At 41.4% G+C, this 16,699-nt stretch overlaps 1 protein-coding gene across 7 annotated transcripts; it reads right to left on the bottom strand.

Moving 5' to 3' along the window:
- Positions 1–572: 572 nt before the first annotated feature.
- On the bottom strand, positions 573–15,969 carry hmgcll1 (3-hydroxymethyl-3-methylglutaryl-CoA lyase-like 1). Of its 7 annotated transcripts, none has more exons than XM_036547052.1 (9): positions 15,874–15,969; positions 14,833–14,910; positions 13,219–13,326; positions 12,713–12,808; positions 12,233–12,381; positions 10,115–10,178; positions 9,687–9,875; positions 1,396–1,521; positions 573–1,056 (listed from the first exon to the last, which is right to left on the bottom strand). In XM_036547052.1, the coding sequence occupies exons 1-9, from the start codon at positions 15,967–15,969 to the stop codon at positions 955–957; spliced, it is 1,008 nt and encodes a 335-aa protein (XP_036402945.1). In that variant the 3' UTR covers positions 573–954. The 7 variants fall into 7 exon arrangements, with proteins under 7 accessions (XP_036402945.1, XP_036402946.1, XP_036402944.1 ...); XM_036547053.1 differs by having other exon boundaries at positions 14,833–14,906; positions 15,870–15,969; XM_036547051.1 differs by having other exon boundaries at positions 14,833–14,906; positions 15,867–15,969.
- Positions 15,970–16,699: the final 730 nt, after the last annotated feature.

Genomic DNA, 16,699 nt, shown 5'->3' on the forward strand with positions numbered 1-16,699 from the left:
AAACCCCTCTTGATAACTATTCAAACACTTGAACGTATTGGTTATATATCAGCAATAATAACTGTTCCACCTAGCCCTCTAGCCTGTGATGGAATTTCTGCCATATTGCTTCCACTTGTCCAGTCCTTTCAGATCAGTTAGGGGAAACATGAATGGCTAAGGGGAGTAGGAGTGGGCCTGGATTGGTCTGGTTTGATGGTGTATGGAATAGGTATGTTTAAGGATAAACCAGATTGATGGTGCAGTAATGGGGCATGAATTGTTTAAGAATGGGATGGGTTGAAGGTCTATGGAGTTGGTTGTGCCCTGTGGGAGATGCAGAAGACACATAAATGTGTACAACATGCGCAAAGGGGGCTTGCTCCGCCTGAAGAGAACACAGGAAATGAAACTACATTTTAGGGAAGATAATGATCTGGCCTTGCTGCGTTCAAACCCAGGATGACCCCCTGTGACCTTCAACACCCCCTCCCATCTAATTGCAACCACATTGCACAGGAAATGAATGACCAAGGAGAGGAAGAACACCCCAATGGACAGGGAGGAAAAACTCTGAACAGGAATGATTCTTGGTCTTCCAGCTCTAATCCAGCAGGGCATGACCGATGCATACCGCAACAAGACAGTAGGTCATGAGCACTATGTGCTAAAACCAGATGGCAGGTCATGAGCACTATGTATAGTAATCAGATGGCAGAGAAGAGAAAAACCAAGGGGTCAATGTCTTTGGTCTAAAAAATGGCCAGTGACCCCTCTGTGCTCTCTTAATATCCAACATTTGCTGTACACTAAAGTGCGTGCAGTGGCTTACTTTCATAAATTATAACACTGAGGATATTTTACGCAGCATAGAAGTTACTACATATGCTATGAATCATTAAGAGCATGGGTCAGTGTCATATGAAGGGACAAAAGTACATCAGGGTTTTCCTCAAGGAGTGACTTAGATAAAGTCTAGGGCTGGCAGTTTGCTTGAGCGACTTTGGAGTTGGTTTTACGGTTTAAGGCTTTGCAGATGAAGTCCCCAGCACTCATCACTTTGGAGAGGTCCACTCCCTGTGAAGTCATGAAATGGTAAAAATGAACTCAGTAGCAAGTGTAATATCTGACCAGCAGAGGGAGGACTTGCAAAAGGAACACCATGCAGTCAAGGCGCAATGTACCATATGTACACACACAACATTGTGGTCAACAGAGGACCATCAAATTAAGGGTGACAATTAAAGGTAACTTAGATACATACACAGGTAGCATGTGACATTACCCTAAATGCACAATAAATGGAGAATTACGAAAAATGTGGGAGAATGGGGAGGAGGATCCTCAACTCAACATTTTGCGCTGACTAAAAGGGGTCTGGGGTTTGTTTTGGGGAGCCCCAAGGACAACACTCACTGTATTAATACCCAGGCCGTGCAGCATGTAAAGGAGGTCCTCGGTCGCCACATTTCCAGAGGCGCCTTTGGCATAAGGACAGCCCCCCAGTCCTGCAACCGAGGAATCCACCACAGAAATCCCCATCTGAGGAGGAGGGAGAGAGAGAAACAGGCAATACATTCAGTGCACAGGAACTCACTCCCCCCACCACCCCTCAATCTTCAGGTGTCTTTTGTTCCCCATCAGCGTGCCACAACTTGCAGCCAAGTGGCACAGAATGTATGGACAACTGTGATTATGCCTTATGATTCCTTCTCCTGAAGCATGCCAGTGCACTGTTGTATTTTAAATGTGTCCAAGAAAGGATGTATTTTTTTCTAAAGCCATGCGATTTTGTCTGAAACACTTTACTCCTTTGTGTTGTTCCACTTGGTGAAGTGCTGTGGGGTTAAATTATGAATCTAGTAAAAATCTAGGAAATTCTAACAAGTTACCTTAAAACTGTCCTGAAGCTACTTATAATTGTTTTGTGTAATTAACAAGTGTGTTAGCATTTCTCAGTAGTTGATTCCTGAGAGTAACATTACCTATCAGTTATATTTGCAGTGCCAAACAATTATCTGTACCAGCAACACAACACTATATCAGATTTCACTCAGGGTTTAGAGTGATCAAGTACTGGGTACTAGGCACTGGATATGTCTAGGTTGTTGGTGCCAATATGAAGTCTAAGAAGGTTTGTTTTTAGATGCCGTTGGGAAATGCTGAGTGATTCTGTTGCTGTGGTAAATTTCAACCTGTCCAAAGAATGCTTTCTATTGCTGCTTTGTAAAACTACCGTCAGAGAAGGACTGTATCTGGTTGTATTATAGGGAATCCTGTTTCAGTAAGAGCTTTGTGCTAAGGGCAACTCATCTTTTAAAGTAGCAGTAATGATGTATGAGTTCAGTACAGTCTTATTTTGCATGATCATTTCTTTTGTACTGTATGTGTGCTTCAGTGTAAGGCCCTACAAGAACTGTGAAACAAATTTCCTGGTGAGAGAACAATAAAATGAAATGTGAGTCTGAATTTTATTCTGTACAGTAGTAGTACAGTTTTACCTGTCACGCTGGGGTGATTATTGTCCAGATTCCAATTTCAAAAGGTGAATTCCAAAAGTGTACATTACATGGGCCTGGCAAATGGGAAATTTAAATACGAGCCCTCAAAATAACTCAAATTTAATGACATCAAGACTGCCTCCGATGTCCCCGGATACAATGCCTCAGTCTTCTCCTCCTCCTGTATAAACACCACACTGCATATGAAATAATAATCATGGATTAGGTGTCTTTCTGGTCCTGTTTAACTTTCCTGGGTTCAATTTGGATCGGACAATGTCCGCAATTGAGGTGATTGTAGAATTTGTACTTTCTGTGGGGAAGGGCATTTTTATGACCCACCACAAATGTCTGGCCTCCATATGAGAATTAATGAAGCGTTATGGGTTGTTCCCCTGCAAGTCTGCGCTATTGTTGGCCCGCTCACCTCAACAGCCAGAAAACACTGCAAAGCAGGGGATAACTACCTCTTGCTCCAGTTTCAGTTTCAAATGCTGGTCTTTACCTGACCCCCTCCCACTACACCAATCTTGCCTATGATTATTACTACAACTAATACCTCATTAACTATTACTATAACGTATATATCTTTTTACATATCAATGCAGATGGCATCGTTAATACAGGTAAGAGGCCTTTTTATTTAATTTGACTGAGGCATATTTATAATACCTCAGAAACTATATGCACCCTTCACTTCATCGTTTCTGGTTATTTTGGATTTGAAAATCTGGCCTTTGTTTGTCAAACTGCCTCACAGTAGAGTTGGCAGTGGCCACAAGGGGTCGTTCCCCTGTGATTTGTGTTGAGTGTTGTTTTTGGGTGGTGGTGGGAGGTGGGAAGGAGCATTGGGAGTGTTTGACACAGTCCAGGATTCACACAGGCCCACAACAGTCCCACCTTCATACTGAAAGGAAAATAACAGATCACTGACCTTTTCTCACTCAACATCTAACATTAAATGTGTGTGCGTGTGTGTGTGTGTGTGTGTGTGTGTGTGTGTGTGTGTGTATGTGTGTGTGTGTGTGTGAGTGTGTGTGTGTGTGTGTGTGTGTGAGTGTGTGTTTGTGTGTGTCTACGTGTATGTGCATGTGTGTCAGTTCTGTTTGTTCTGGAAATCCAAATGCTATTTGTTCACTCGGTGTGAGTTGAAATTATTTTGCTCATTTTACATTTTACATACCATGTAATGTTGTCATCTGTTGTTTGTGGAATAATTCTTTTATTAAACTACAAAATTTTAGGGTGTAAATATCCACTGTCAAATTATGTTGTCTGCCTTTTCAGTTACAAAAAGTAGCAAAGGCATTTTCGAAGTTTCTTCCATATATCCATTTTTTGGCTCACAGCACAATTAATATAAGGCTTGCATCATATGCATTTGTTTGCATATGATTTTTGTGTTTCAGGAATCGATCTTATTACCGCAAGATATAAAATGCCGTGCAGGTGTGGTGCCTTAACGTGTTACTTCCATGTGTGAGGAAACAAGGATTTGATGCGTCTCCCAGGGCCCCTGGGCACTCCAATCCATTAAGTTATTTACAACAGCTTCTGGAACCTTTTGTCTTCATCGTAGCAAATTATGAAGCCAAATGTCTACTTTTCAGGAGCATTGCAGATTAAGAGATCAGAATGTTTTCCACATGTCCCCTTGACTGTCAAGAGAATATTAAAGAAGTTTTCCAGCTTCCGCAGTAGAGCCAGATGTGGAGAGATCCCACAGAGAGGCAAAATTAACGCGGTTATCCTCCTCCTGACCCTGCCACGGCATCGGGACAGATCAATGCGGGACCTGCACCCAGAACCTCATGCCCTGTCTGAAAGGCCTGCAGAAAACAATCACAGCTCTCCTTTCTTGTGTGAACAATGTCCCTAATTGCAGACTTCTTCAGGGGAACAGAGCCGTTTTGTGCGATTGCTGTCGAGTTCGCCTGTAATTGCTGTTTGTGTTGGCAGGGAGGGGTGATCCACTCTGGTGTGTGCTTGCACTGTAGATTTCCAGACCTTGGTTTCACTAAAGTCAGTGTGGGATATTGTGCTGGGCAGAAGTTTTGTTGTGTAAACACTGAATGGTAATTTACCGTGCCAACCCTTGCTTAGCCAGTCCCTAGCTGCAGGAGGCCAGGGGGGTCTCTAGTGAACAATTTCAGACAGAGAAAAAAAATCAGAGGCGACTTCTGTTTCTCACTGGATAAAAACCTGTACCGGGAAGGCTGGTCAGAGATTCAAGTGGGAAATGTTCAATTTGATGAGTGGATGTGCAGATGAGGATCTGATGTTATAGTGCTGCTACTTTCATGGAGCTGTAGATAGCTTGAAAACAATGTGAGACCTATCTCTAACACCCTGCATATTCATAACAATCTGCAGAACAAAGGTCTCCCTATGTATGGAAACTGGATCATTGATGACTGCAAGGAAATGTCTGTTTGAGCATCTGTGGTAGCATCCTTTGCCAGATAAGCTGTGACATTTCTCTAAATAAAGCGTGGGATTTGACCAGAGGGTATTGACGTGCAGTGGGCAACTTGCTGAACTGATATTTTTCCGACCTGGAAAAACTCTTTCCAAGCAATAGCAAACAAACACCCCTGCCCCTGCAAGGCCACAATCTTTTCCTGGTATTTGTGGTGAATGGGAAGGTAGACAAAAATATAAATGAATTATTCTGATGAAGACTAGGAAATTATAACTCAGGGGTACCTGCAGTATGAATAGACTCCATGGTACTGGAGCCAAAGTAAAGACCCTACTCCTGAGGGAAAGAAGAACTGGGCAGTAAATACTTGTGACGCCCAGGTTTGTGTGATGGCAAATGTCCAGAGATGCACTGAGAAGTAACACTTATCATCATCTCTGTGAACACAGCCATCACATCTGTGCCAACTTATAGTGAATTTTCTCTCCCAAAACAAAAGCACATCTGCACTCTATTTACGCAAAGTGAAATAGCCATTGCTTGTTTTTCAGTTTCAATTCCTTGTTAAATGGTACTCAAAATTTCAGCTGGGAAGAGGTGTGGCACAAGGACAGGATTAAAAAAACCAGAAATAGTAAGAGATACTTGCGAACAAGTTCCTCTAGGTTGCCCAGGTGAAGACTGTCCTACTTTCTGCCCTCTCTGTGTACACAGAAATAATCATAATTCTTCAGAGGGGGGCAAAACTGGAACCCTGAACACCCAGCAACATTCAGGGAAAATTTGTGGACAGTCCACAGTCAATTAACTTGAAAATGTGTCTCAATTTGCTTGGTGCATATTATGAATTTTGTGGTCATATTTCTAGCTACATATTTCTTTTTGTATTCCTCTCTGTTTACAATCTTTTCATATTTCTTTTTATAGCTCTGCGTTACCCTTTGCTGCTAAAATTAGGTCCTAAAATGAATCAGCAGCTCCCATGAAAATATCCTGACTCAAGAATTCTTTTGGCTCATTTCAAGTTTGTTTCAAAGTGAATGAGCAGTGTGAATCGTTTCCTTGACAGGTACCACTTCCTTAATTGAAACTGCCCTGACGTCAGTGTACACAGGGGAGTTAAACTGATTTTCAGCCTCCTCAGTAGCTCCACGATGCTGCTGGCTTTCATCAGTGAAGTAGCACAGCACTCACACCAGCTACTCAGTTAAGCTCTAGGGCAGAGCTTTGCCTAATGAGCCACTAAGCCTAGTGTTCAATTAAATGAGGGAGTTAATTGTATCCTGTCATATCATTAATGTCACTAGATTTAAAGAAGCCCTTTTAATGAAAGCCGCAGCTGTTCCTTTGCATTGCCACTTGTATCATTCAGCATTGCACATTGTTCTATGCTTGCTTTAAGAATTCACTTTTTTCGGTTCTTAAGTCTTTCCCAGCCCCTTAACATCAATGCAATTGGAATACAATCCAGCTAATTCTGGTCCTTTAAAGCTTCAACTTAAAAGAACCAGCATAATCTTTACTCTGCAAGACAACAAAAGAAATATAATTAAAAGCATACAGCATGTAAGCCGGAAGAAGCCAACTGTGATCCCATATCCTGTTCGCCTTGCAGTGGTTTCACAGACACGCTTCAGAGAATCAATGGCAGTTTCAGGATTTCTGAAGGCTCTCTAATTAAAGCGATGTTTTGTAGTCCTAGTCTCGGCAAATTACAATGAGATTAGTTTATAGAAACTAACAAGATAGAGTTGAGGTACAAATCTGGGTCAACCGTTGTGGTGCAGCTGTCATTCTTGTATGTCTGAAAAACACTTGACAGGCTGGATTATTATTATTATTATTATTATTATTATTATTATTATTATTATTATTATTGTTATTTTTGAAATTTGAAAGATTTTCAAATAATCCCTTCTTAGCTATATAAAATACCATTAGCTGCAGCAGTAACTGCAACTGGTTAATGGTAACAAAATTATGTTTACTTTTCAAGTTTTATGATGAACAGTGTTGTAGTGTACATGTATAAAGTAGAATATTCTTAATTAGTAGAATATTCTTAATTAGCTAGCAACCTTTGTAAAGATCATGTAGATGGGCCTCTAGCCAGACCGGTGTCCCCAAGAACTCATGCCAGCCACTTCCTCTAAAGAAAGACTCTCACCTCATTCTGAGGCCTGAAGTTTCCATAATCAAGGTACAACTGAAGCTGGTTGAGTAGCCACCATGGTGCATTATTTCCCATGCTCTCAAAACAGTCATTGAGAGTCCTGTGTCTATAAAATCATTAACCTATGTCAACAGCGATCATTTTAGCGGGCCCATTCTTTGGAACAAGAAGGAAATGCTCCACCATAAAACTGTATGGGGCTTTAAAAGTTTATTTACTTCTTCAGAGGTTAAATGAAGTGTTTACTGTGGGCTGGTTTGTGTTTGGTCTTCAAATTTAGGCTGAAAGTCAGTTAACCTTAGCAAAGTTTCAAACCACCGTGCTGTATCACTTGCTCTGCAAGTCAGCAACAGTTAGTATGGAAAAGTTTGACAGATTAGACAGACACTCTTAAGCCAAGTCCATGAAATGGAAGTAGACATTCCCATTGTGTGGCCTGCCAAAGGTGGGTTTGTAAAAGTGTTAAAGAGGGACCAAAAAAAAAAAAAAAAACGATTCCCAGAAGAAAGCTAGACAGGGTATGGAATGTCTTTATCATGCACAAAAGCAGAGGTGACTATGAGCTGGCAGGGTTGGTGGAATTCATTTCTCTCACTGCAGGTGGTGTGAACTACTGGCACCTTGTATTGAAAAGCTACGATAAAATCTTTAATTTCCATCGCTTTTGTCAAGATGGGGGAGGACAAATGGCTGGCTAAATGTTTCTGCCTGTTATTATATTCTGTGGTCCTGGGGCAGCTGTGGTGAATCAGTTTTATGCTGATTCAGACAGAAGAAATTCAGCTCATTTCTGCTTCTCTTCACTCTAGTCAACAGTGCCCCAATTCAGGGTCTCCCCTGAAGGCTGGTTATTTTCACAAGTTAAACTGAGACAAGGTATATATATATATATATATATATATATATATATATATATATATATATATATATGCACCACACTTGTCTCATGTGGAGGAATATGGAATTCAATATACAATTCAAAATGCACAGGCAAATGCAAAATGCAAATGCAAAATGCAAATTCACAGGCAAATGCAAAATGCAAATTCAAAAGTCCTGTTGTGTTTTTTCTTTATTCTTCTTCATTTTTCTTTAGAATGCCTTTTTCTGTCAGTTGACTGCTTCCTATAATAACATCAGTTTGACAAGGAAAAATATTGGTTTTGTGTAATAAAATGCAATCTGAATCCTACTATAAATTTTTCATTTTTAAGACATTCCTTTGAGGTGTTTATTAGCCAATAGGGGCAAAATTTCAAACCTTGAATCAGGCACCTGCAGGACACTGAAGTCTTCGTCCTGGAAGTCACCAAAATCTTTCTATTTTAAAGTCTAAGTCAGATGAACCTGTGCATGCAGCCTTTGGTATAAAGAAAAACATTTGCAATATCCAAAAACAGCCTTTCTGTCACCAGCTGCACCTCTGTGAAAAAGAAAGTGTAGGCAAGCTGGAAAGAGAGAAGAAAGAGGCAGAAGGACAGAGTGAAAGGGAAATAGACAGAGGGAGTGATGAAGGAAGGCAGCTCCACATGCCTTGGGGTTCTCCTTTCTCCGTTCGCCATGTGTTTGGTTCAGTATGGCAGTGGGCAATGAAAGGATAGTTTTCCCCTTGTGCTTCTTTTGCACCCCCGTTGTCACAGAGTTCAACAGCTCAGCGATAGATGAGTTGGAAGCCCCCCACCCCGCCCCTGGGGCCTAGCTCTCTCTTCTCCCTCTCTCTCCCCGAGCTTCGCAGCTTTGTCAGGCCCAGGTCGCTGTCATGTGAAACGGACACCGAATAGGTGCGCCATTGTGCCGACCCCCTCACATCTGCTGACCTGCCAGAGCCCCCGAAGAGCCCAGCTCCGCTGCTGGCGAAGACAAACAGTGGGAGAGAGCACAAAGGCCCCAGAGAGACCACATAGCCATTAACACGAGGGGCACGGTGTTCTTCCCTTTTCACATCTACAGCCTGTCTCTGTTTCGGGTTCACAGCAGGAAGGTCGTAAAAAATACGATGTGCCATTCTGGAAACCAATCATTAGACCGTATTTGATTCTGGAGTCTAAAGACGTATTGTGCTAAGGCTCTGGTCCAGTTTTATTTTTCTTTTTTTTCCTGGTGACATGTATCCCTACGCATACACATCTGTTCCGTACGGTTCTGGAAATTTGCTTTTGTTGGTAGGATATGTCATCAGTTTTTGTCCGGTTCCCCCTTGAGGGGAGCCTTTCTTCCAATGCCCATATTACCTTTCCTATTTACTCAGTCCTAAATTGACTGATAGTGTTTTCTTCTGTCTCTTTTTGACTTTGTGTGTGATATACACCTTGGCTACTGGAGTTTGTGACAGTCCATGTTTCATTCATTGTTTTTCCGGAGGACAAAACACTTACAAAGCTGTAGAAGAATTAATTTTTGTCCATTAAACTTATATATAATAAAGGCTGCTAAATATGTTTACGTTTGTAAATATGGAAATTACTATTCGTAAAGTGACATAAATGTTACCCTATATTACAGGACACAGACAGGGGTTTAGATAGTATTCCAAACATGAACAATTAAATGCAGTAGCAGTGGTAGTAAATGTTAGACCCACGGGGAAATTCGGGATATGCCCCACCCTCACCTGTAGTGCCATGAGGACGTTAGCAAGCGCCTGCCCATAGGTGTCGTGACAGTGGACAGCTATGACATGGTTGGGCACCTCCTTCAGTACACTCTCCAGCAGTTTGGCCATGGAGCCCGGCGTGCCCACGCCGATGGTGTCACCCAGAGAAATCTCATGACAGCCCAGGCCGTACAGCTTCTTTGCCACCTACCACAGAACAGAACAGCTCATCAAAACAACACACTCTGGAAACATAAACAAGCAGCGCTACACATACAGGAAATGACTGCCTCCCTCCCCGAGGATACACACACAACCTATAGGGATCCACATGGATTTGTGCAATCGTCCAAAATGCACAGCTCTCTGGAATCTTGCTACCGCAGCTTACTGTTTTCATTTATGTTCAGGCAAAAGTGTGAAAATCATGAATGGGAATAGCTTACTTCTGTCACTTTAGCTGGTAGAATTTGTCCTTCATATGGGCATCCTAGCGCACAGGAAACATACCTAAAATACATAAAATTGTTTATCAAAAAGAAATGTAAAATGAGTAGAAAAGAAACAACTCAGTGTTTCTATCAGATTTCTATAACAGCATGACACTAGGAAATTTTTTGAGGTAGTGTGCAAAAACACGGAGACCTACTGGCAAGTCCTATTCAAACATAGTCTAATAAGGAGGCCTGCTGAAAAAAGTCCTCCTCAATAAGGCACTATTTCCCTTGGTTGGGAACAGGACTTCCTGTTGTGGTATTCAAGGTCAGTCAGTTGCTTCTTTAAACGTTTGCAACATGCTCTTATTTCATACTTACAAATGGCACTCATTTAACCACAAATCGGCCCTGAATGTTGGTTAGTAAGTGATGTTGACAGGAATAAATTGACAGAACTGTATTTTTTTTTCCAAGAAATGCCACAAATAGATACTTATACATATTAGATATTGATAAATGCATATATGATAATCATGTAGAAAGTTAGAAAATGTGAAAATGAAATGTAAAGATTTTGGTAATTGTACGTTGCTTGAAAAAACATGAAGTATGAGGTAGACTGTGGATATATTTTAATGTACATGACAGGGCCACCCTGACCATATATTTACTGTCAGGTCTCCAGGGTTGCTGGTGCACTTTTGCAATTACTGGCATAGGAACATCAAATGTAGGTGCAGAATTTCTTTTACTTGTTCTTGTGCTGCCTACATTGACAATGAGAAATGATGTAGGAGAATAAACTACATGTACACTATATGCCCTTTCCATATGTGTAGGAAACATTTACCGCCTGAAATAGCACACAAACAAGCGAAAAGTAGAATATATTCCTCTTGGGCTCTCAGCAGTTAGATGATACTTCAGTTGGCTACCGGAATTTCCACAAAGTCTCCCTGGAGCCACAGAAGGGGAACGTCATTCAATCATCTCAAACGTCCGACATTAAGTCACATTCTGCCAGAACGAGGCTGTCAAGCTGACGCGTTGTCATGGCGATTTTGCTTTGTTTTCTTTTAGATTAAAGAGTGCTGCCACCATTTGAAACATGCGGTGTTTGCTTAGCCACATCTGGACTTCTAGTTGTGACGGACGCAAAGTACCAGGTTCAATGCACATCTGGAACATGGCTTATTTACCCATAATTTCTAGAATAATTCAAAACTGTCCGAGTATTCAGTTTCAAAAAATTCTGTTTAAATAAAACAAACATTATGAAAAAACTACACATCAGTACTGTTACGAGGCATAAAAAATAAAAATAGCGAGAGATTTATGCACAGACTGTGTTTAGGTTTTGTGCTTTGCATCATTGACATTTCACATAAACTTTTTCTAGGAAAAAAATGGTCTGGGAGATTGAGTTTGCCCCAGGTAATATTTCTTACTGGTGTAGGAAACTAAGTTTACTTAGTGTAAACCTTTTTTGATCTGATTAGACTTGTCCTTTCTCAGAAAAAGCAAAAATCAATATCACAAGGCTGATATAATATTTAGAATTCATATATAATTACACTGCTGTTAAGGAACCCCTGGTGTATTGAAGTGAGGAACTAGTGAAAAGGTTGACTCCTGACACGACTGAGAGCACATGACAGTTTCTAATTTAACTACAATTGGATTGAATCGAAAAATGTTCCAATAATTCCAAACTACTCATAAAAATTGACTTTAATTGCACCGATCACAGGGACTGTGTGTGCAGGTGTATGTTCACCTCTGTACCAGAATATAAAGGCATATATTTGAAGTAGTCATTTGAAGATTTGTTCATAATCCTCAGCTCTTGCCAAAGAGCTCAGCTCGAAGCCTTGAGATATCAATGTCTTGACCATAAAATTTATAGTGCACATTCTGTTTGTTTGGCTGTGCCTCCATCTGTCTCAGATGTTCTGCACAGCTTGTTCAAAACAGGGGAAAGGCAAAGACACAAACCTTTGGGCTAAAACTGTTTAAAACTGTTTTATTTAAAATGGAGGTGAGCAGTTTATTTGGTAGTTAGATGACCAGGTAGTCCTTTGCCATGCAGACGCACACGATGAGAAGATATGATACAAAGTTACGAACCCTCGGACAGGAATGTGCGCCTCTCTGGCAGACTGGATGAGCTCTTCAAACCTTTGCATACTCTCTGCAATGGAGCAGTTGATGTTCTTTCGGCTGAAGGTCTCGGAGGCAGACGCAAACACGGCCACCTCAGCAGCTCCGGCTGCAACCTGCCACAACGAAGAGCGGAATACGATGCGATGTGTACTGTGATTCCTCATTAAAGACAACACTCAAAACTGATGTTAATAATGAAGCGACAGCCCTCATTAGGATCATTTTTGAATAGCAGCTTTTGAAAGACACTGAAGCTTTCAATAAAAAATTAATTAAGCTGAGCACTCAACCTTACAGTGTTTGTTTAGTAATAAATCACACTAAATTGTGTGCCATTCCATTTCAGTTCATTTCAAATAATTATGTTGAAATCTATATTATATTCAGAGAGGCCTGAGGTGAACAATAACATTTTAGTGAGATGAATAAAGAAGGACCACTCACAGCAGCCTTAAGGCCTCGCAGGTTAGGTGTCAAAACAGGATATTTGATGTGAGGTGACCTCTTTATACCCCTTAGCACCTCCGTGGAGTCAGCCATCTTCAAAACATAATAAAACAGATAAAACAAATGCGACGCAGCCTAAAACTGTAAAATGGAAGGATTAAGGTAATACATCAATGCCTGTTTTCAGAAATGACCATAATTTTTTAACCAGTATAGTTTTTCTTTGTTTGCTCATTTTAAACTTGGAAGGAATAAACTAAAGCTGATGAACTGCTAAACTAGTTTTACTGAGGTAAATAAAATACAATGTGCTGAGGATGAAGTCTTTGTGGGACATCTCCCAAGCATCCCAGAACAGCTGTGTGTGTGTGTATAACAACATCTGCAGCCATCTGCACTTTGCCTTTCATGGAACAGGACTCCTTCAGTAGTTCGGCAGAGAACAATGATGGAGTCATAAATCACTCAACATGGTTTCTAGGGACACAAACCAGAAATATTACCTGGGGTACCCACTTTGAAGACACAAAGCTGGTGGCCTCAATCACAGGCAGGCCTGCTTCCGAGAGCATGTCTATCAGCTGAATTTTGACTCCTGTTGGAACGATTTCCTGTCAAAAAAATGAAATGAGTGAGCAATTTGATAAAATTCCTGTTTAGAACCTTATTGCGTACAAATACATTTCTGAACTATTTTTTCTTTGTTGTCTTAATTTATGGACTTAAAAATGACTAAACCTTCTACTCAATTTCTAACATGACAATACATTTTAACAGAAAACTTTTTTTAATCCCAGTGAGAATTAACTCTCAAATGTTCATTCTGTCAATCTAACAATTTGTAAAATGATGGTATATCCCAGGCATGAATACAGGAATGATGAAGTTGTGACTTACCCATACTAAACATGTAACATATGAGCCATCTGGTAAAATCATGTTATGTTTCCTATATATTTCAAGGTCAGTTTGTGTTCATTTCATCAATACAGTACTTGAAGGAAAAATGTGAACCACATGTTGAAGGTAATCGCTGAAAGAATCCAAGTATTTTATTCTATTTTCATGAACCCGCAGGCTCCATGTATCACAAGAAAGTCTTTGTTTGTGGCAGCTTTAACAGAGAACAAAGCTCTGATTCTTGGGAACATTTAGGGGAAAACCTGTACCTCTGGTCTAATGACTGACACTCATCATTACCTTTGGTTACTTTATTTTTGTTCTTGCATTTCTGCCTTTTAGTTGTTTTCTATATATAATGCATGTGTTTGTTCTGGAGAGCGTGAAGATCTGGCATAAGTGCATATTGTACTTCATACTTTATACTTTAGTGAAACAATTTTGAAAAACTGCAAATCCTTCATTCAAAACTCTGAGCAGAATTTATAAAAAAAACGCTTGGTCAATATCGACATCCATTACTGCATAATAATAAACAATGACTTAAAGATAAATACTGTAATGTCTGAGGACAAAATTTACACAGCAAAGGTTATATTGGGTTATGACAGGGAAAAAAATGGCATCTTTGAATTACCTTTGGTCATATTTATTTTTGCAAGTTTGGAAGACATTGACTCTGATTTTACCTGCTGTCTGTTATCTTCTCTGTGTATGTGTGTGGAAATATTTTCCTAATCTCGCTGTGAGTGAATTTGTTTGCAGTGTACACATCAAACATCACATGGGACTGTTTTTGAAAAACACATCTGGCATAATGCGTGACCTTTGAACCGTTCGGCCAAGTCATGCTTTGATATTCCAGTATGTCGTGTTTGGCTGGCATAGTCATCCTTCAAGTTTCCCTCTGCGGAAACCTCTATTTCTACCATTATGACCTCCCCACACATTGTCCTGTACCCCTCCATCAAATGTTCCAGGGACTTCTTCAATACCCCTTACCAACCGGGAGATGGGAGAGTCCGTAGGCTAAAAAACAATGCACCTAGATTTGTCTATCACTACTGTACAATTACAATAATATCTATGTGTCTGCATTAAAATATGTCAGCTAAGACAATTTAAGCACTGCCATATTGAAACCATGTAGAAAGGCATTAAGTGAAAATGACCATCAACCACTTGGCAGAAGGGGTAGAAGATATATTTAGCCATACCTTCTCGTTCTGTAGTCCATCTCTTGGTCCAACTTCAACAACTTTAACAAACTCTGGGTACGTATTTATTGCAGCTCTCTGAAAGATTAATGTGCGGCAATTTACATACCCTCAGACAATGATGAAATTTCTTTCCCACATTTCCTATCCTGCAGAAAACACTGACAGCTCAAATAGGATGAGTACTTAATGCTGTTACTCCCACCCAGTGAGGCATTTTACTCAGTGTTTGAAGTCAACATGTTCAAAGCTTCAGCTCACTGTCAGGGCTTTAATAATTTTCCATATGCATGTGAAATATATTTGTCCCTTCAACAGTTAAGCTTGTATCAGCTTTGAGTACTAGAGGTAACATGTAAAGGTCAAAATAGCTGTCTACAGTACATTTGAAATGCAATAAAACTAGGTCTCTGATAATAATATATGGTCTCAGGAGATGGTACTAAGTTTAGAATTTTATTTGTTGCAATACCTCTAAATCAAGAGAGAGGGAAAAGATTAGTAACCAGGGAAATAACAGGCTGTTCACTTGAAACATTTCCCTAGTTTGACAAGAACCAGAAGTGGGAGTGAGAGAGCAGCACCCAGGCCATGCAGGGGATCCCAAATCACCAGTGGCACAATGTTTAGGCAGCCTGTCAGATTAACCATCAATAATTCAGGCTAATGATTTTGCTTTCTTGTGTTCTCATTTACCACTGCTATATCAAATGCAACAACCCCCCCCCCCCCCGACACACGCACACACACACACACACGCACACGCACACACACACACACACACACACACACACACACACACACACACACGCACACACACACAACCTACTGCACACAGAGCAAAGATAGAATCACCAGCAGCTGTCATGTTAGCATGGCATGGAGTGTGGCTCTGCGTTGTGTCTGTGCTTACTGGCTAAGCCACCCTGTGTTCTTTATCTTTCCTTCCCCCCTCCCTCTCACTGTAGCTATGGTCATTGTCCCCTCATTGCCCCTCCCTTGGTCCCACCAACCCTGTCTGCACACAGGGAGGCTGCTCACCTGCCCCTCCTGCAGCCACTGAGCCAGCCACGGGTAATCCCGGATGACTTGCTCGTAGCTCAGGCAATGCTTCACCGCGTCAGGGACATTACCCATCCCGGCGGCTTCTAAGTCCACTTCCACTGCTCCCTCAGGGACATGATGTGAATTTGCCTTTTCCACAGAGCAGCGCGGCTACATGCACACCGACCGAGGAGCTCCGAGATCCAGGGCGGGCGGCCTTCGCTGCAAGAGAAATCTCATCAGATAATCAGCGGATCGCAACTGAGAGTGACTCAGCTGTTGCCATGGTAGCCGCATCCCGAGCCTGAGAGGAATGGAGGGGGAGGGGGAGGTGGAGAGAGAGAGAGGGAGAGGTACAGAGATGGAGGTGGAGAGTGACAGATAGATGAAAGGGGTGGGGCAGAGTGAGACAGGGGAAGAGAAATATAATGTGAGAGAGAGGCTAAGAGTGAAAAAGAGGGAGGGGAAAGAAAGAAACTGAGAGATAAAGGCTGATGGTTTCCCAAGAAGACTTATGGGTAAGCCTTATTCTCTATGGACTGGACTGATGTTTTCAGCCTGTGCTGCCAGCAGCAGGACTTGTAAGGGAAACAGGGCACAGTAACATTACAGCAGCCCTGTGTCGCTCGTTCTGTTCTACGGCCCTCCTTTTCCCGGCGGAAATCCAAGACTCTGGGGAAACATGCCGCTCCAGTTGATCTCCAGCGACAGAAATAGCCGAGGGTATCCACCGCCAGGGGTGCCACTCCTGCCAATATCAACTGTGAGCGGTAATAAAATCCGTCTGCAAAGCCGTGGCACAATTTACCCATGACAGGCCCAT

The sequence above is a fragment of the Megalops cyprinoides genome, chromosome 15 (assembly GCF_013368585.1).
Source record: "Megalops cyprinoides isolate fMegCyp1 chromosome 15, fMegCyp1.pri, whole genome shotgun sequence".
NCBI classification, from domain to species: domain Eukaryota; kingdom Metazoa; phylum Chordata; class Actinopteri; order Elopiformes; family Megalopidae; genus Megalops; species Megalops cyprinoides.

What these genes read in the sequence shown, in the direction of transcription:
- hmgcll1 (XM_036547050.1), bottom strand. Translation starts at nt 15,969, where the DNA reads ATGGGTAATGTCCCTGACGCGGTGAAGCATTGCCTGAGCTACGAGCAA. An exon ending in ATGGACTACAGAACGAGAAG is followed by an intron (nt 13,327 to 14,832) that starts GTATGGCTAAAT and finishes TTTTTTTGACAG; the next exon opens with GAAATCGTTCCAACAGGAGT. An exon ending in ACGGCCTGGGTATTAATACA is followed by an intron (nt 1,057 to 1,395) that starts GTGAGTGTTGTC and finishes ATGACTTCACAG; the next exon opens with GGAGTGGACCTCTCCAAAGT.